Consider the following 20,770-nt stretch of genomic DNA (forward strand, 5'->3'; position numbering starts at 1 on the left):
GCATGCTGGAAAATAAAATTGAGTGTCGTCATCATAGCAATGATAAGACATGCCATATCTCAGAAAAATTGAGGCCAGTGGGCGCATGTACATGGAGAATAGTAAGGGTCCTAAACTCGACCCTTGAGGGACCCCACATAATAGAGGAGCCGATGTAGAGGAGAAGTTTTCTAAGTTAATGGAAAACATTCTTCCTTTCAAATAAGAGGCAAACCACTGAAGGGCCGTGCCCTGAATGCCAACCATGCCGCTGCAGACGATCTAAAAGAATATCATGATCAATGGTGTCAAACACAGCACTGAGATCCAATAAAACTAAAACCATATGTGAGCCTGAATATAAGGAAAGGAAAATATCATTAGTTACCTTTAACAGTGCAGATTAAGTACTGTGTAGAGATCTGAAGCCTGACTGAAATTTATCTAAGATGTTGAACTTATTTAGGTAGGAGTAGAGCTGTGTGTAGACAACTCTCTCTAAAATATTGGAAATGAAAGGCAATTTTGAGATTGGTCTATAGTTATTGTGAACTGCTGGATCTAAAAAGGTTTTAGCAGAGGATGTACAATAGCATGTTTAAGACAGCTTGGAACAACACCACTTACTAATGAACACAACAGTCTCTAGGATTTACTCAGAAGAAGAAGATACCAGTTTTAGTGTGTTACTATGGTATTTGTCCCTTTGGATTTACCACCAAAACTTCACATGCACAGAACAACACTTGCATTTGCACAGCGGATGCATGCTAGAGTCTACAAAGGCACTTTATTCATGAACAATCAACTATGAAAGATGCATTACACCAGGGTTTGGAAACCTTGTTGACTACTGACATAAAGTGCCCAATTTTGATTCTTTCTAATGGGTTATTTTAAAAGCACACAGCATTGACGCTTTCCATCGAACCTCATTATCATAGTAGAGTGACCCCTGCTGTGACGGCAGAGAAATCAGAATTACTATCCAGCAAAACTCCCTCCTGCTGGGAGCATTCTGCACTAATAAATACTGCTGTGCATGCCGAGAAATCGTTCCAAGTTATAACTCATCCTGATGCTAGTATTCTGTATGGTAAAATATTTGGCTGAGATCAGTACAGCGATTCCTCAAATTAAAAATGGGACAGACAAAGAAAGAGCGCATTGAATAATTCCATCGAATAAGTCTTTATTAATTGCAGTCTGTAATTAACAGTGTTTATTGGGATTATATGCTGACTGAGCTGTCGCTTTCGTCTGTCATTCATCAGTTCAGCCAAAGCTAATTTACCTACACACACACACACACACACACACACACACACACACTCTCTCTCTCTCTCTCTCTCGTCATCATTAAGATTTGTTTAGCAGCTGTTTAGGCATCAATGACAATTTGGCAAATTAATGCTGCAATCAGCTGCTGCAGAAACCTGATACTGAATACACTGTACAACACACACATTTACTTAGCTACTTAAAGAGTAAATGACAACATAGGCTCATGACAACTCGTGATCATTTGTATAAGATGGCAAAATCACAAGATATCCTACAACTTGGCGCAACTGGTACAACTTTTATTCCCAACCAATCAACAAACAGGATTTTAAACCGATAAAATACAGGCATCACATTTTAGCTACACCTTTATTTATTTTAAAAAGAAAACATTAGTGAACAAATTTGATCACTCGTTACTTATTCAATAAATGGCATATATATTTACAGTATGTAATACAAATGACTGTTATATGTCAATAACCTGTAATACGCTTCCTTAGTTTCGGTCCAAACGCCAATGTTTTCTTTATTCAATGGTACACAAAGGTTATTTTCCTATTAAAATCATGGTTAGTTTTAGGTTTGGTTTAAGATTTAAACTTAGAAAAAAAATCTTAATAACATTGTTCATTGGTTTGTTTATTTTTCTCTATGGGAATACAAGTTGTAGGGTACAGTGGGGCTAAATGATATTGCTCCATCAATATTCAATTTAAAAAAAAAAAAAAAAAAAAATATTATATATACACTATATTGCCAAAAGTATTCGCTCATCTGCCTTTAGACGCATATGAACTTAAGTGACATCCCATTCTTAATCCATAGGGTTTAATATGACATCGGCCCACCCTTTGCAGCTAAAACAGCTTCAACTCTTCTGGGAAGGCTTTCCACAAGGTTTAGGAGTGTGTTTATGGGAATTTTTGACCATTCTTCCAGAAGCGCATTTGTGAGGTCAGACACTGATGTTGGACGAGAAGGCCTGGCTCGCAGTCTTCGCTCTAATTCATCCCAAAGGTGCTCTATTGGGTTGAGGTCAGGACTCTGTGCAGGCCAGTCAAGTTCTTCCACACCAAACTCGCTCATCCATGTCTTTATGGACCATGCTTTGTGCACTGGTGCGCAGTCATTTTGGAACAGGAAGGGGCCATCCCCAAACTGTTCCCACAAAGTTGGGAGCATGGAATTGTCCAAAATCTCTTGGTATGCTGAAGCATTCAGAGTTCCTTTCACTGGAACTAAGGGGCCAAGCCCAGCTCCTGAAAAACAACCCCACACCATAATCCCCCCTCCACCAAACTTCACAGTTGGCACAATGCAGTCAGACAAGTACCGTTCTCCTGGCAACCGCCAAACCCAGACTCGTCCATCAGATTGCCAGATGGAGAAGCATGATTCGTTACTCCAGAGAACGCGTCTCCACTGCTCTAGAGTCCAGTGGCAGCGTGCTTTACACCACTGCATCCGACGCTTTGCATTGCACTTGGTGATGTTTGGCTTGGATGCAGCTGCTCGGCCATGGAAACACATTCCATGAAGCTCTCTACGCACTGTTCTTGAGCTAATCTGAAGGCCACATGAACTTTGGAGGTCTGTAGCGATTGACTCTGCAGAAAGTTGGCGACCTCTGCGCGCTATGCGCCTCAGCATCCGCTGACCCCGCTCTGTCATTTTACATGGCCTACCACTTCGTGGCTGAGTTGCTGTCATTCCCAATCCCTTCCACTTTGTTATAATACCACTGACAGTTGACTGTGGAATATTTAGTAGCGAGGAAATTTCATGACTGGACTTGTTGCACAGGTGGCATCCTATCACAGTACCACGCTGGAATTCAATGAGCTCCTGAGAGCGGCCCATTCTTTCACAAATGTTTGTAGAAGCAGTCTGCATGCCTAGGTGCTTCATTTTATACACCTGTGGCCATGGAAGTGATTGAAACACCTGAATTCAATTATTTGGATAGGTGAGCGAATACTTTTGGCAATATAGTGTGTATATATATATATATATATATATATATATATATATATATATATATATATATATATATATATACGTATATTTTATCTTGATACATTTTGTAACCAGAAAAAAAGCAAATTTTTCTTGAGGTATGACTTTAGCCCCATTGTACCCTAAATTGTTGTTCGAGAGCCAGCTCGTACATTTTCTCGTACAAACTCGAACTAATTATTCAGACTTTTTATGAGACCGGATTGGAAAATGAGTACATACCATAGTATTTTATTTATTTTTATTATTTATTAACATGATAACGCATGCGATTAATTAAAAAAGTTTAACTCGTTCATTTTTCTTAATTGCGATTAACGCATTTACAATTAATACAGCAAAAACCAGCATAAACACTTGTTGGAAGGGCAGAAACTTTGCGATGTGTCCGCCAGAGTCTTTACGCTGACGCACACTCCTCAACACACATGCAACATGCAACAGTGCTTCCGTGTCAGTAGGACCGGCCCGTGGGTTTGTGGGGCCCTAGGTGAAATCATGAAAATGGGCCCTCCGGTGTGAAAATTGTCATAACTTTAAAACATCCATAGATCCACTGCAAACGTGTTAAGCAGATTTTTTTAATAGAAAGCACTAAAAAAGAAGCACTATACTATATAGCTCGGAATATGACAAATAACGTGTCCAAAAGCTTTTTTTCCCAACATGAAGATGATAGATGCATAAGGGAATATGTGTATTTTAGGTGCTGTGACAAGTCACCATTTTATCGCCTTATTTTGATCACTTTTCAACCTTTTACTATAAGTACAAATAAACCAATGTCTCAATTAATATGAGGTCATGGAGACTGCGAGTATGAAAATTACTGGGTAACATTTTACAACAAGGTTTGCATTAGGTATCATTAACAATGTATAATACAATTTTCTTAGCATTTATTCATCTTGGCAAATGTCAGTTAATAAAAATACAATTGTTTATTTATTAATTTTTTGTTCATGTTGTATTAACTAATGTTAACTTATACTTTTTTAATGTTAAAAATGGACATTGAAATTTAATGTTAAAAATAGTGTATGTACTGTATAAATTAACATTAACTAAGATTATTTAGTATTGTTCATTGTTAGTTCATGTTAACTAATGTGGGTAACTAATGTTAACAAATACAACCATAAGTGTTACCCATTAAATTAACACAAAATAATATAATGCTGTTTAAAATAGTTTTAGGTAGTTTTAATAGTATAGGACACGGCTGACAATGCTTGAAATTCCATTTCAACTATCCACATATGTGTAAATGTTTATTTAGAGCTACAAAATCAATGAAAACAAAAAGTTGGCCAGAATATATGCAAAAATTTATAAAAGGTAAAACATCAGGGAAAATCAGGTAACTACACCTAGGGCACGTTGGGGCCCTAGGTGGCCATCTGTTTCGCCTGTAGGACGGGCCGGCCCTGTGTGTCAGTGATAAAATTATGGAAAAAGGACCTCTTAACGCTATTTGATGTACAAAACAAGTCCAGATGGGACTTGATATAGAAATCAAGTATTTTTCAGCCTATGCAAGGTGCATTTTAATTACCACAGAAGCACACCAATTCGTAACTATCACCAAAATGCAAAATGAGACGTTTTTGTCTGTAAGCGCTTTTCATGTGGAGTTCAAAGCGGTGCTGGCACCTTGATGTGAATCATGAACGCGGCTTCATGATCAATGATGTAGGAAAGTGGATAGCCACAGTCTATCGGCAAAATAATATCGTGGAGGATGAGAGTTTAAAAGATTTAATGCCCATTGCGATGAAAATGCAACCTATGTGGGTACTAGTTCTTTCAATAAGTCAAACTTCCACTTCGACTTTTGTAAATGTTACTTGAATTGGTGCTATTTTTGTGCATTTCTATCTTTATACTGTAGAAGACTTTGTTTGGAAAATGTTAATAAAACATTATATTGTTACATATTGTTTTGTTTTCTTTCCTAAGATGGATATTAATGCATTTTGACAGGAAAGGAAGTATATAGTGTCAAATTTCAGCTCTTACAAAATCTGCGATTAATCGTGATTAACTACAAAAACCGTTATGCGATTAATCGCGATTAAAAAAATGTAATCGACAGACAGCACTCATAAATACTTTAGGACTAACCCACACACTTAAAGAAGAAAAAATAAAATAATTTATTTCATGTCTGAATCGTTTTTCCAATTGAAGATGTACCCAAATGTCCCCAAAGGGAGTTTTTGTCAGATTTAGCTTACTTCTTGGGGCAGTTTTGTCTCCAAACAATATTTTTGTGTACACAAACAAACACACACTAAGCTAAACACACTACAAACTTAAATTTCAGTCTGCTCCTAACACAAAGCTATCCTATGACTTCAAAAGACTTTAAATTAGGGCTGTCAGTCGATACATTTTTTTAGTCGCGATTAATCGCATATTTTTTGTAGTTAATCCCGATTAATCGCAGATTTTGAAAATGCTGAAATTTGACACCATATATACTTATTTTCCTGTCAAAATGCATTTATTTCCATCTTAGGAAATAAATCAAAACATTATGTAACAATATAATGCTTTATTAATATTTTCCAAATAAAGCCTTCCACAGTATAAAGATAGAAATGCACTAAAATAGCACCAAATCACCTAATTTAAACTTTCCCCAAAGTCTAATTGGGAGGTTGACTTATTGAAAGAATTAGTCCCCATAGGTTGAGTATTCATTCATGTCATATTTCTATATTCTCTATGTATCTTATAATCTTACATTTAAAATATTCATCTCATAATATTATTTATGCATTTGCAACTGCTGTGTAAATGTATTTATTCCTGCTCTGTGAAAATACATCTAATTGCCACTTCAGATGTAGCCTCTGTGCCACCTTTGCTGTGAAAAGATGGCTTTAGTCCCCATAGGTTTAGTGTTAATTTCAAAGTGTTAAAATCTCTTACGCTCTCATCCTCCACAATATTAATCTGCCGGTTGACTGTGGCTATCTGCTTTCCTACAACAATCGTAAAGCTGCGCTCATGATTCGTGACAACGCCAGTGTCAAGTGTCGCTTTGAACTCCACAGGAAAAGTGAAGTGATAGTTAAGACTTGACGTGCTTCTGTGGTAATTAAAATGTGCCTTACATAGGCTGAAAATACTTGATTTCTATCACAAGTCCCATCTCGGCTTGTTTTGTACATCAAATAATAGCACTAAGAGGTCCTTTTTCCATCATTTTATCACAGACAGGGAAGCACTGTTGTGTGTGTTGTGAAGTGTGCATCAGTGTAATGACTTCGCGCAGACACATTACAAAGGTTACGCCCTCCCAACAAGTGTTAATGCTGTCTTAACGGTAAATGTGTTAATCGCGATTAAGAAAAATTTACGCGTTCAACTTTTTTAACTAATCGCATATGATTAACGTGTTAATTCCAACAGCACTAATTTAAATATAGCACTAAAGTCATATGGACTACTTGTATGATAGTTGTATGATGCTTTTGCATCCTTTTTGAAGTCCCCAATCAGTGTAACTGTCTGGAAAGGAGCGACCAGCAGAGTCTTTAAAATTTCGTAGTCATAAAGTCATACGGGATTGGAACGCCATGAGGGTGAGTACAAAATGACAATAACAAGGTTTGATGAAACGTGCACAACAAGACCAAAAACATGTATTAAGAAAGTAAAGTTTGATTCCATGTTGTCTTTAATAATCAAGTCTAAATCAAAACACACCCATTTTATCACAGAAACAGGAGAGCAGCTTGAATTAGGGCTTTCTGTTAAAAAAGAGCCACAGTCAGTATTTCTGCTATGATGACGGCACTCTGGGGCCCCTACAGGCAGAGCGATAAATCAAAGCCGGACACGGGCCCTTAATGACCGTCAGGCACCGCTGTTATGCTGCTCAACACAACACTACAGACAGAGTCTGCTGCGGGGTTCCTGGAGATCATGTGACCCCGTCAAAAACTCTAAGAAAATGAGTGTACAGCCTTAACAATGCCTGGAGCAATTTTAGCCAAAAGCAGCTGGACTTTCTATGTTTCCTACAAAATATTCTGAGATAAACGAAATCCATCACAGACAATATGAAATTTGGCCAATGAAATGATTGATACAGAGGTCACATGACATTCCTATTGTCTTTATTACGATATTATTCAGGGAGGTTTTCATGTTTGTATGCTGTAAGGGGGTTGATGCTCTCATTTGATGTTCTTTGATTCAGCTGTGAACATTTCAGATTTCCTGCTGTCGAAATCACACACACACACTTACTGAGAGTAGAGCATTCTGGAGCGGACAATGAATTTAAAGATGTACTCCAGAGCTTTGAGTGTCCTCAGGATGGGCTCACAGGCCTCGCCTCGGCTTGACACATCCAGATACGTCTTCAGCACGGACATCAACTTCCTACGGCACACAGGAAGAGTTGTGTGTTTGTGTGAGTGCTTATGAGGTTTTGGAGACACTGTAATCATCAGTAATTCTGTCTTGGCTACCTTGAGTTTGATGTTCAAAGTGAGTTAAACAACTAACTCAATGTAGCAAACTTCACTTAAAAACTCTAGATACACACACATACACTGCCATCTAGAGCTCAGACTGTGTGTTACACTGTTCTCATGATGCAGCATACACAGAGAGATGCTTTTGACTTACTTGTAAGCCAGTGTGGCACTGAAGTGTTGTTTGATATAAGCCTCCAACACTGTGTTAAAATGCTGAAACTTCCTGTCAGCAATCAGACCGATGATATAAATCTGAGAGAAGGACAGAGAGAAATCGGTTTTATATTATTTTCTTTATCACTATTCATATGAACATTAGTGTTACTGTGCCTTCTAGAAACAATTAATTGTCATCTTTATAATATAGATCTATCTATCTATCTAAAGTGGCAATAAAAAGTATGTGAACCCTTTGGAATTACCTGCATTTATGTATACATTTTCTTCATCTAAGTTACAATAATGAACAAGCACAATCTGTTTTAACTAATAACACACAAATTATCTTATTGTTCTTGTATGTATTAAATACATCATTCAAACATTCACAGTGTAGACTGGAAAAAGTATGTGAACCCCTAGGCTAATGATGTCAACAAAAGCTAATTAGAATCAGTAGTTGGCAAACCTGGCATACAAATAATGAAACAAGATTGGAGGTGTGGGTTAGAGATACTTTGACTTATAAAAAGCACTCAAACATTTTGAGTTTGCTATTCACAAGAAGCATCTGCTAACGTGGACCATGCCTCGCAAAAAAGAGATTTTAGAAGACATACGATCAAGAATTGCTGCTTTGCATAAAGCTTGAAAGGGTTTGAAAGTTATTTCGAAGAGCATAGATATTCATCTGTCCACAGTTAGACAAATTGTCTATAAATGGAGACGATTTAGTACTATGGCTACTCTCCCTAGAAGTGGCCGTCCAGCCAAGATGACTCAAAGGACACCCCGCAGAATGCTCAATGAGGTAAAAAAAACAACCTTACAGTGACAGATAAAGACTTGAAGGAATCATTGGAACTGGTTAACATCTCTGTTCATGAGTCTACTACAGGTGTAATACATCATAAGACCAATAAAAAAAACATTTTTAGTGAATTGTTGGCCTTCTGGAAAGTATGTTCATTTACTGTATATGTACTCAATACTTGGTAGGGGCTCCTTTTGCTTTAATTACTGCCTCAATTCGGCGTGGCATGGAGGTGATCAGTTTGTGGCACTGCTGAGGTGGTATGGAAGCCCAGGTTTCTTTGACAGTGGCCTTCAGCTCATCTGCATTTTTTGGTCTCTTGTTTTTCATTTTACTCTTGACAATACCCCATAGATTCTCTATGGGGTTCAGGTCTGGTGAGTTTGCTGGCCAGTCAAGCACACCAACACCATGGTCATTTAACCAACTTTTGGTGCTTTTGGCAGTGTGGGCAAGTGCCAAATCCTGCTGGAAAATGAAATCAGCATCTTTAAAAAGCTGGTCAGCAGAAGGAAGCCTGAAGTGCTCCAAAATGTCTTGGTAAACGGGTGCAGTGACTTTGGTTTTCAAAAAACACAATGGACCAACACCAGCAGATGACATTGCACCCCAAATCATCACAGACTGTGGAAACTTAACACTGGACTTCAAGCAACTTGGGCTATGAGCTTCTCCACCCTTCCTCCAGACTCTAGGACCTTGGTTTCCAAATGAAATACAAAACTTGCTCTCATCTGAAAAGAGGACTTTGGACCACTGGGCAACAGTCCAGTTCTTCTTCTCCTTAGCCCAGGTAAGACGCCTCTGACGTTGTCTGTGGTTCAGGAGTGGCTTGACAAGAGGAATACGACAACTGTAGCCAAATTCCTTGACACGTCTGTGTGTGGTGGCTCTTGATGCCTTGACCCCAGCCTCAGTCCATTTCTTGTGAAGTTCACCCAAATTCTTGAATCGATTTTGCTTGACAATCATAAGGCTGCGGTTCTCTCGGTTGGTTGTGCATCTTTTTCTTCCACACTTTTTCCTTCCACTCAACTTTCTGTTTACATGCTTGGATACAGCACTCTGTGAACAGCCAGCTTCTTTGGCAATGAATGTTTGTGGCTTACCCTCCTTGTGAAGGGTGTCAGTGATTGTCTTCTGGACAACTGTCAGATCAGCAGTCTTCCCCATGATTGTGTAGCCTAGTGAACCAAACTGAGAGACCATTTTGAAGGCTCAGGAAACCTTTGCAGGTGTTTTGAGTTGATTAGCTGATTGGCATGTCACCATATTCTAATTTTTTGAGATAGTGAATTGGTGGGTTTTTGTTAAATGTGAGCCAAAATCATCACAATTAAAAGAACCAAAGACTTAAACTACTTCAGTCTGTGTGCATTGAATTTATTTAATACACGAGTTTCACAATTTGAGTTGAATTAATGAAATAAATGAACTTTTCCACGACATTCTAATTTATTGAGATGCACCTGTATACGGAAAACATTAAACAGGCATGGTGTCTATGGCAGGACACCATGAAGGAAGCCGCTGCTTTCCAACAAAAACATTGCTGCGCTCTTGAAGTTTGCCAAAAACCACCTTGACACTCCAGAACGCTGCTGAGAAAATGTTTTGTGGATTGATGAAACTAAGGTTGAATTGTTTCTGAAGAACACGCAGCACTATGTATTGCGTAAAAAAGGACACCACATACCAAGATGAAAACATCATCTCAACGGTGAAGAACGGTGGAGGGAGCATTATTATTTGGGGCTGCCTGTCTGTCTGTCTGTAATAGAACTGTGAGAAGTGTGTGTAAATGTGTTTTTGTGAATAGGACAGGAAGTTGCTCACCAAAGCATCAAACACCAGAATATCATAGTCTTCAGTCTGAGAATGTTCCATCATGATGTTAAACAAAGCGTCTAGAGTGTCCTGCAGAAACTACATACACAGAGAGAGAGTTAAACATACATGCACCGACAACGCCTCATACTTATGTAATTTATGTGTGAAACAGGAACACACCTTCACAACTTCCTCTCCATCGATGAGTTTGAGCTCTTGTAAATTCTGTTTCAGCATTTCAGGACGAGTTCTCCATTTCAGCAAACCCAACAAACCCACTAAGAGAGAGACGGATCGAGAGTAACATGTTTGTTAAATTGGTACATTTATTGCAATTTATATGTATATATATATATATATATAAATTATTTTATTATAATTTATTTTTATTTTTTTGGTTCATTGCTAATTTCTAATTTTACTGTGCACTGCTATGTTTGTTCAGTTTTGCTTTGTTTTATTTTACACTTGTTATTTGTTAATAGGCTACTACTTGTTTATTCCATTTGGATTATTGTTATTGACATGTACTTCCTCATCTGACACTTAATTATAATGCATGAATATGAATATGTCTGTGTGCGTGTGTGTGTGTGTGCGTGTGTGTGTGTGTGTGTGTGTGTGTGTGTGCGTGTGTGTGTGAGAGAGAGAGAGAGAGAGAGAGAGAGAGAGAGTGAGTGTGTGAGCAGGTTTAAGTGGTTTACGAGGACTTTTCTTTTAGGTTACAAACTGGTAATTACAAGGGTATTATGCTATAAATGTGGTTTATGAGGACATTTCTAGTGTCCCCATAATTCAGATCACTTAAAAACATACTAAATATTGAAAATGTAAAAATACAGGAAGTTTTTTGTGAGGGTTAGGTTTAGGGGTAGGGTTAGGGTTAGGGGATAGAATCTATAGTTTGTACAGTATAAAAATCATTATGTCTGTGGAGAGTCCTCATAATGATAGCTGCAGTGTGTGTGTGTGTGTGTGTGTGTGTGTGTGTGTGTGTGTGTGTGTGTTCAAAAAGAGGGTTTAGGATAAAAATAGCATTTAACAGTGACACACACATAGCTTTTAGATATTAAAAGCTAAATGACACCCATCTAAACAGGGACATATTCACAAGCGCACACACGCACCATTCTGAGTGAGTTTGGTGGAGCAGACAAGGGTTGCGATGGTGAAGCTGTCTCTGGAGCTGACAGATAGACCACCAACACTGCTGGAGCTGCGCATCAGTGTCGACCCCTTGTGGCTGTCAGTGTGATTGCGCTCAGAGGGCAGAGACAGATATGAGCTGACCTCCTCCATACGTTTACTGTCACCCTACAGACAGAGAGAGAGAGAGAGAGAGAGAGAGAGAGAGAGAGAGAGAGAGATGTTTTATGCGTGTCCATGCATACATGTAAACATAAACTGTATATGTATGTGTTTCAAACCTTAAAGAAGGTGAGTTCATGTATTCCGTCTTTCAAAACGGTTCCATCTTCTTTCATCAGACGTACAAAAGCCATTGCAAAGTTCCTTTCACTTTTATCCTTCGCTGCAGAACACAAATTACAAACTTACAGATTTCTGTAACACTTTACAATAAGGTTGTATTCATTAACATTAGTAAACTACATTAGTTAACATGAACTATCAATGGACAACATTTTAATAGCATTTTTTTAATGTTGGTTAATTTTTTTTTTCTTTCAATTCAATTTCAATTTAATTTTACTAATTTACTTTTAATCAAACATTCTGTAAATTAAAAAGTTAATTATATTAAAATAAGTACACTATGAAGTAACATGACCTAACAATAAACAATTGTATTTTTTATCAAATTAAAAAATGTAAATTAACCAAGATTAATATATTAAAGGCTGAAAGAAAAACATGGTTCATTGTTATTTCATGATACCAAATGTTTACTAATGTTAAAAAATAGTTTTGAGAACATAGTAAGACAGAATGCCAGTATAAAAACATACTACCCTACTTAAAAAACAAAACACATCTTGAACCAGCCTAGACTGGTTTGCTGGATTTGGCTTTAAACTGGTTAAAACTGATCTCCCAAGTTGATGCTCAGCTGGTTTATTTGGGAAGCCAGCTGGTCTCCTAGTCTGAACAGCTGAAAACTGCCCGAAACGCCAATAAAAGCATTAAACTAGACCAACCATCTTACATGGATCCAAGTAAAATTTCAGCGGGTTTCTGCTTAACGGTTTATGTTACTTCAGAAAAACAAATACAGGAGATCTTGCAGCTTTGAAACTTACACTCCTGAGACGATCGATGTCGGAACATGAACCGCAGGTGGATTCTGGGCATCTCCTCAAGAGGGATCGCCACCTACAGGACAGAGGTCAAAATTACAACAGACTGAAAACTATATCGGAGTAGCTCGTCAACTGTCTTTTAAAGTAAAGCGGTCGAAATTAACATGCGATTAATCTAAAATATATAACGCATTAATGTTTCGAACGCGAGTAACGCATTTACCAATTTGACTTTAGATTCTGACATTTTATTCAGCTACCTGTGAGTTCAAAAGACTGGTTAGAGTAGGGCAGAACCTTTGCAATGTGTCAGGAGACGTTCTTACTGATGTACACACCACAAGCGATGGAGAAAGGACCTATTTACCATAATTTTTTGTATTAAAAAAGATCAGATGGGACTTGCGATGAGCTGCATTCACATGACCCGCTGTAGTGAAGCATCAACATTTCCCCGGCGTCACATTGTGCTTCTGTCTTACCGGACAATTTGGATGACATATCATAGTGCCAAAGCTAAAAGCAGAACAAGTTTTTTATGCAAGCGCTTTTCATGTGGAGTTCAAAACAGTGCAAATCATGTTAATGCGGCTTCACTATTGCTGTAGCAAAGTGGATAGACAAGATTTACATTGTGGAGGATGCGGGTTTAAGAAATGTAACACACACCCTATGGGGACTAGTTCTTTCAGTTAGTCAGCCTCCCACATACACGTTGGGAAATGTTTAATGTTACTTGAATTTAGTACATTTCTGTTGTTATACTGTAGAAGGCTTTGTTCGGAAAATGTTAACAACACTATATTGTTACATTATGTTTTGTTTTGTTTTCTAAAAAGGAACTAAATGCATTTTGACAGGAAAATAAGTATATATATAGGGTCAAATTTCAGCACAAAATCTGCGATTATTAGCGATTAACTGTGAAAAATTATGCGATTAATCACGATTAACTGTGAAAAATCATGCGATTAATCACGATTAACTATGAAAAATCCTGCGATTAATCGCGTTTATATATTGTAATCGACTGACAGCACTACTTTAAAGTCAACATAAAATCCAAATGGACCACATTTACACATTCCTGCTCTTATTGTTCACAATTCATCAGCGTATGATTCATCAGTAAACGTTTTCATCGTAATAACTTGCTCCAACTTTGAAATGGTTTTCCTTTCTGGCTGACATCACCAATCCCTTGGTTTTCAACCCGTCCCCTCCAACCACCTGTCTTTATTCTGGTATGTTCTCCTTTTAATCTATTTGAAACCCAAATCAAGTCCCACCCTTCATATATTCTTGTTAAATATTCTGTTTCACTTGGAAATATGCCATATTATGGATGTACAATGACTTGAGAACTTGTTAACTCAAAGCAGTCTCATTATCTCTCTCTCTCTCCACTTTTACTCACCTTAAAAGTTTCCATCCAACGTGGTTGTTTGATTTGGTAGTAAATTACTGATCTATATTCATTCACAGGACGATCTCCGGCTCCCAGACAAATTGAGTTCTGTAATGATATCAACAGGAAACCCAGCCCAGAAATCAGAATATTTTCCTGGCAAACTCATCAGCTGACCTATGAGCTCTGGGTCAGAGGTCACACTTACCGCCACGACCTTCCCCTCCTCGTCGCAGACCAACATGATGACCTCAACGTTTTTCTGCGTGGTTTTGTTGTACTTGTCGAAGTCTCCGGAGTGCAGAGTGAGGTAGATATCGTTACGGATGTCACCCGGCATTATAATCTCAGGAAAACCGAGTTTACGAGCAACCACCGTGCTCCGGTCCACCAGATGGGGATATTCCTTTCGGATCTGGACAATATCGCCAACTAGGGCTTTCATAGTGACCCAGAGACCTGCATGAGAGGAGAAACCAACTTTGACACTCTGTTGTAATTCAACCAGGTCGGTGATAAACATTAAAGCTTGTTTTGTTATAGGGTCCATAGTGGCCACAAACGTTAAACAAATCAAAAATATCTTGTATTTTATCTTCTTTGCATGTATGCTGGATACTCTGTTTCAACTAAACCATTTCAACAAAATGGGTGTCTACAAAACTAATTTCAAGCATTTAAGCACAAGCCTTTATATTAAAAGGTCTTTAGGATCACAAGAAATATAAATTCAGGTAATTCTGTGAAATCAGTGCCTTCTGTGTACCTCATTAGCATATGTGTAAACAATTACTTTAATAATGAGTAGCTAAAGTTAACTTGACACATCGACCTAAAAATGCTGTGTTTATGACACAAGATGTGAGATGCTCCAAAAGTGTCCGTCTGACACGTGTACATCAACGCGTCCTTAGAAAACTCCTTATAATACATCCAACTCGGACAGACTGACAAATTTAATTGCAAAATGGATTGCTGTGGACAGTAGGTCAATAATAGGCTTATGTTCAATAATATGGAAATAAAAAATGTATTGCATTCTAAAGCAACTTTTTGTATTGTCTTATAAATGCTTTACTTGACTACAACAATGATGCAATGCATTTTGATTATATGAATTATTCTACTTATAATATGTTATATTTAGAATTATTTAAATATAAATTCTGTTGTTAAATCAATATACACTGATGAGCCAAAACATTATGACCACCTGCCTAATATGCTGTTGGTCCTCCACGTGCCGCCAAAACAGCACCGACCCGCTGAGGCATGGACTTTACAAGACCCCTGAAGGTGTCCTGTGGTATCTGGCACCAAGACATTAGCAGCAGATCTTTCAAGTCCAGTAATTTGCGAGGTGGAGTTGTGTGGATTGAACTTGTTGGTCCAGCACATCCCACAGATGCTCAATTGGATTGAGATCCAGGGAATTTGGAGGCCAGGGCAACATCTTGAACTCTTCATCATGTTCCTCAAACCATTCCCGAACATTGTGTGCAGTGTGGCAGGATGCATTATCCTGCTGAAAGAGGCCACAGCCATCAGGGAATACCATTGTCATGAAGGGGTGTACCTGGTCTGCAGTGATGTTTAGGTAGGTGGCACGTGCCACATTGACATCCACATGAATGGCTGGACCCCAGGGTTTTCTAGCAGAACATTGTCTAGAGCATCACACTCCCTCCACCAGCTTGTCGTCTTCTCACAGTGCATCCTGGTGCAATCACTTCCCCCGGTAAATGGAGCACACATACACGGCCGTCCACGTAATGTAAAAGAAAACGGTACTCATCGGACCAGGCGATCTTCTTCCACTGATCCAAGGTCCAGTTCTGACACTTTTGATGGTGGACAGGGGTCATCATGGGCACTCTGACCGGTCTGCGGCTATGCAGCCCCATACGCAGCAGGGTGCACTGTGTTGTCACAGATTCCTCCCGTATCCATCATTCAAATTTTCTGTGACTTGTGCCACAGTAGACCTTCTGTCAGTTCGGACCAGATGGGATAGCCTTCGTTACCCTTGCGCATCGATGAGCCTTGGGCACACAACACCCTGTCGCCGGTTTGTAGTTTGTCCCTATTCGGACCACTGTCGGTAGGTACTCACCACTGCTGACCGGGAGCACCCCACAAGCCTTGCCGTTTCAGAGATGCTCTGACCCAGTGATCTGGCCATAACAATTTGACCCTGGTCAAAGTAGCTCAGTTCTTTACTACTGCCCATTTCTCTTTCATTCAACATGTTGATTACGAGAACTGATTGTTCGCTTACCATCTAATCTACCCAGACCTTGACATTTGGCATTGTTAGGAGATGATCAACGTTATTCGCTTCACCTGTGAGTGGTCATAATGTTTTGGCTCATCAGTGTATATTAAATTATTGTTATTTGAGGGTCTCTCGCAGCAAATATTTCTATATGGATTTATTTGCAATTAATTTGACCAATTAATCTGCATATCATACAATTAATTCAATTAAAATGTTTAATCGATTGACAGTCCAATACATTTTTTTCCCATCGTCTTTCTTTGTGAGGATGCCTTTCCCAGCCCTGTATTTCCAACTTCTCCTTGGGTATTAGCAAATATGCACACTTTGATAGGATTTTTTTTTTTTTATATATTAGCTGGTATTTAGTGTTTATTCTCTCTAAATATTTTATATAATTTTATATAAAGTTTTAGTGGACATAATATATTTTTTGAAAGACTTAAAATTGTGTCCCTAAGTTACAGTACGTGTCAACCCTGTTTCATCATAACTCCCTGTGACGAGGAGGAGGGCGTGGCTGGGCCGTGACAATGGACGCCTGGCGCTGAGTTGCCCCGATCAGCGGGAGAGAGATAAGGAGGAGCCAGAGATGCCAGTTCGAGAGAGAGAGAGAGAGACACACACACACAGAGCTCTGTGTGTGTGTCAACATGTTTTGTTAAGCTGAAAAGCACTTTTATGTTGTGTTTTGTTTATTAAAAGTATTTTTGGTTATTAACCCAGTTCCCACTTGCTCGTTTCTGATGAACAAGAGGCATGTCTGCCACACTGGTGCCGAAACCCGGGATTGGAGGAAGACGTGTCGTCAGAGAGCCCTCGGCGCTGATGGAGGATCGCGACGATCCGGTGGTACTGAATTTCAGCAGCGGCTCTTCGACCTCCTGGCTCTCCCGCTCTCTTTCTCTCTCTCCCCTCCCCTCATCCTTCTCAGGTTCCCAGGAGGCGGGGAAGACCAGCCGGCGGCGGAATGGCCGAAGAGGCAACTCCTCCCCTCCAGGAAGGGGGGGGGGAGGGGAAATCAGACATTGGGGGTATGTGATAAGGAGGAGGGCGTGGCCTGGCCATGACGATGGACGCCTGGCACTGAGTTGCCCCAATCAGTGAGAGAGAGATAAGGAGGAGCCAGGGACACCAGTTCGAGAGAGAGATGTGTCGACATGTTTTGTTATGCTGAAAAGCACACACTCCCCCTTATTAAAATAATGTAAAATTCCCTAAATAATTATTTTAAAACAAATCGTCATAAGGACATCATCATCCTCTCAGGATTCTTTCAAATAAACACCTTGTAGTGTCATGACCATAAGCATAAACCTATATGGCTAAATGAACTGTAAAACTGTCAAGCCTGTAACTTTTTTAAAGGCATAGCTATACCCTAAATATCTTTAAAAAGATTGCACAGTGAAAATTAACACTTCAAGACATTCTTTGTCTAATAGAATGTTTAAAATCGACCAAAAATGTACTTTAAAAACCACCATTTTAAAATGGAAAAGGCAGCGATTTCAAGAATGACCCAAACACTTTATTCCGACTGAAACTGAACCTGTCCCATTTTTGCAAAGTCAGACTTACAGATCTAATTCAAATATCCGATTACGTGTGTTGTATACTTGGACAGACAGATGACGACCGTAGGTTGACTACGCACAGACTGGCTGTAGCTCAATTATAACTGTGCATTTAAACATACTAACACTGATAAACTATTATTGGACTCAGTGGAGTATTAAAACATTATCAAATGGAGCAGAGATGCTGTGGTGTCATTCAGGAATGAGTGGTACCTTGACCTCCGCTGTCTCCTCGAGACGTTGTCACCTTGTTCAAGAGAGTGTGTAAGAAATCATGTTCAGCTACGACCCTGCACACACACACACACACACACACACACACACGAAGACAGAAAAAAATCTGTGAACACTTTCTAATAAGTTTCATTAATAACACAAAGGGAGACATTTAGCAGAATATCCTGGCCACTCTTTTCCAAATGATGAAAGTGAATTGGGACGGACAGTGTGGAGCTCCAAAAGGGACAAAAAAGTATATATATATATATATATATATAATATATAATATATATGATAACAGAATTTTAATTTTAGGGGAAACTATCCCTTTAAGATACAAAGGAGGACAGGAACGGGAAAGAGACGAGACTTACGGATGAAACGGAATGAAATATTGCTTCTCTTCGTCACATTCCATCTTTCCTTTGATGATGTCGCTGATGTCCATCACTGCAAGAAAGCACAGAAATACAATCAGACCAATCAGAGAGAGCTCACCTAATGATGTAATGCACCTTACAGCTGGTGCATAATTTATACAGTGTAATGTTCGGTTTCTTTTAAGTGTCAAACATGAGACATGTTGAGACAAACTATGATGGCTACTCTATGTTTTAAAGGTATAGTTTACTTACTAATGTATAGTAAAGTTCATCATAACATATTCCAGAATTTGAAATGGCACAGTCTTGTTACCTGCGACACCAAATGGTCTTCTCAAACCCCCCGTACATTTCTTATGATTAGCATCTTTTAGATCCATCCGGCCAACACGTACAATCTGACAGATCAGATAGATTTTCTCTCTACTCAAGTCTTTATTCCCTAGATCCTACAGAGAGAGAGAGAGAGAGTGAGAGAGAGAGAGAAAGTGTGAGAGAGAGAGAGAGAGAGAGAGAGAGTGTGAGAGAGAGAGAGAGAGAGTGTGAGAGAGAGAGAGAGAGAGAGAGAGAGAGAGAGAGAGAAAGAAGCTAAATTAAACCATTCTTCTTTCGAAAGCGTGGAGCAAAAATAATTTTAAATGCATCAAATGCAACCAAAAACCATCCAGATAATTTTATAACAAACTTTGTTTAAGACACAAGGCACTCAGACATGCTGAATGATGTTTATTTTATCAAATTAAATAAGAGAGAACAGTTTATAAGAAAAAATAAAAGTTTATATCAGTGGTCTCATTTTAATATCGACTTACTGTAAAAACCACCTTCAGACTGTTGAGCATTTCAATGTCTTTCGGCAAACCTTTATCACCCCATCGCACCAAATAATTCTCACTGCAAAGAAAGGGAGAGATTAAAGAGTTAGTTGACTCAAAAATGAACATTCTGTCATCATTTACTCACTCTCAAAAGAGATGTCTCAGTCACCATTCACTTTTATTGTGTGGAAAAAGATGCAATGGAAGTTAATGGTGACTGAGGCTTATGTTCTACGAAACATCTCATTTTGTATTTAATCGAAGAAAAAAGTCTGGAATAACAAGTTTGAAACAACATTAGGGTGAGTAAATAATTTTGGTTGAACTATCCTTTTAAGAATAAATGGCAAACTCATCTTAGAGTACAGAATCAGTGAGAGTGGCATGATGTTTTACCTGATATTAGTCTGTTTGATGGGGTCATACAGAGACATAAAGAGTTCAGAATCCTCTCCGATACGACACACGAAATTCCGCACGAAAACGTAGAGACTGTGCGTTGGGGAAGACTGGATCCGAGCGGATACTCCGGAATGGTCCATTTGAACGTTGGACTGCACAGAGCAGAAGAGAAGAGACAGGAATTATTATTAAGTATATTTTTACATATTTATAACAAAATTTGAGTGGTATTTACCCATGCAAAACTCACTGCCACAATGTTAGGGTGTTGTGGGTGGTTGCCAAGGTGTTGCTATGCAGTTGCTAAGATGTTCTGAGTGGTTTATAGCATGTTGCTATGCAGTTACTAGGGTGTTCTAGGTGATTGCCAGGATGTTACTCTGCAGTTGCTAAAGTGTTGTAAGTGGTTTCTAGCGTGTTGCTATGCAGTTGCTAGGGTGTTCTGGGTGGTTGCAAGGACATTGTTATGTGGTTACTAGGGTGTTCTTAGTGGTTTTTAGCATCTTGTTATATGGTTGCTTGGATGTTTTGGGTGGTTGCAAGGGCATTGCAATGTGGTTGCTAGGGTGCTCTTAGTGGGTTTTAGTCTGTTGCTATGCTGTTGGTAATGTATTCTGGGTGATCACCATGGTGTTGCTATGCAGCTGGTAAAGTGATGTAAGTGGTTTTTAGCATGTTGCTATGCAGTTGCTAGGGTGTTCTGAATGATTGCCAGCGTGTTGCTATGCAGTAGCTAAAGTGTTGAAAGCGGTTTTTAGTGTGTTGCTATTGCTGAGGTACTCTGAGTGGTTGCCAGTCATTGCTATGTGGTTGTTAGGGTGTTCTTAGTGGTTTTTTGCATCT

The 20,770-nt window shown here is 38.9% G+C and overlaps 1 protein-coding gene across 3 annotated transcripts in view; it reads right to left on the minus strand.

Annotated features, from left to right (window-relative positions):
• Positions 1-20,770, minus strand: part of LOC127412661 (dedicator of cytokinesis protein 2-like) — a 149,913-nt gene that overhangs the window by 117,987 nt on the left and 11,156 nt on the right. For all 3 annotated transcript variants that reach the window (XM_051649205.1, XM_051649206.1, XM_051649207.1), the window contains 14 exons: positions 19,922-20,079; positions 19,520-19,601; positions 19,021-19,156; positions 18,699-18,774; positions 18,319-18,395; positions 14,456-14,706; positions 14,257-14,355; positions 12,840-12,912; positions 12,009-12,112; positions 11,709-11,895; positions 10,762-10,859; positions 10,588-10,677; positions 7,930-8,030; positions 7,546-7,680 (listed from right to left, as the gene is read on the minus strand). In XM_051649205.1, coding sequence (XP_051505165.1) covers positions 7,546-7,680; positions 7,930-8,030; positions 10,588-10,677; positions 10,762-10,859; positions 11,709-11,895; positions 12,009-12,112; positions 12,840-12,912; positions 14,257-14,355; positions 14,456-14,706; positions 18,319-18,395; positions 18,699-18,774; positions 19,021-19,156; positions 19,520-19,601; positions 19,922-20,079 — 1,667 coding nt within the window. The remainder of the gene's footprint in view (positions 1-7,545; positions 7,681-7,929; positions 8,031-10,587; positions 10,678-10,761; positions 10,860-11,708; positions 11,896-12,008; positions 12,113-12,839; positions 12,913-14,256; positions 14,356-14,455; positions 14,707-18,318; positions 18,396-18,698; positions 18,775-19,020; positions 19,157-19,519; positions 19,602-19,921; positions 20,080-20,770) is intronic.

This window comes from Myxocyprinus asiaticus, chromosome 22, assembly GCF_019703515.2.
Source record: "Myxocyprinus asiaticus isolate MX2 ecotype Aquarium Trade chromosome 22, UBuf_Myxa_2, whole genome shotgun sequence".
Lineage (NCBI taxonomy): Eukaryota > Metazoa > Chordata > Actinopteri > Cypriniformes > Catostomidae > Myxocyprinus > Myxocyprinus asiaticus.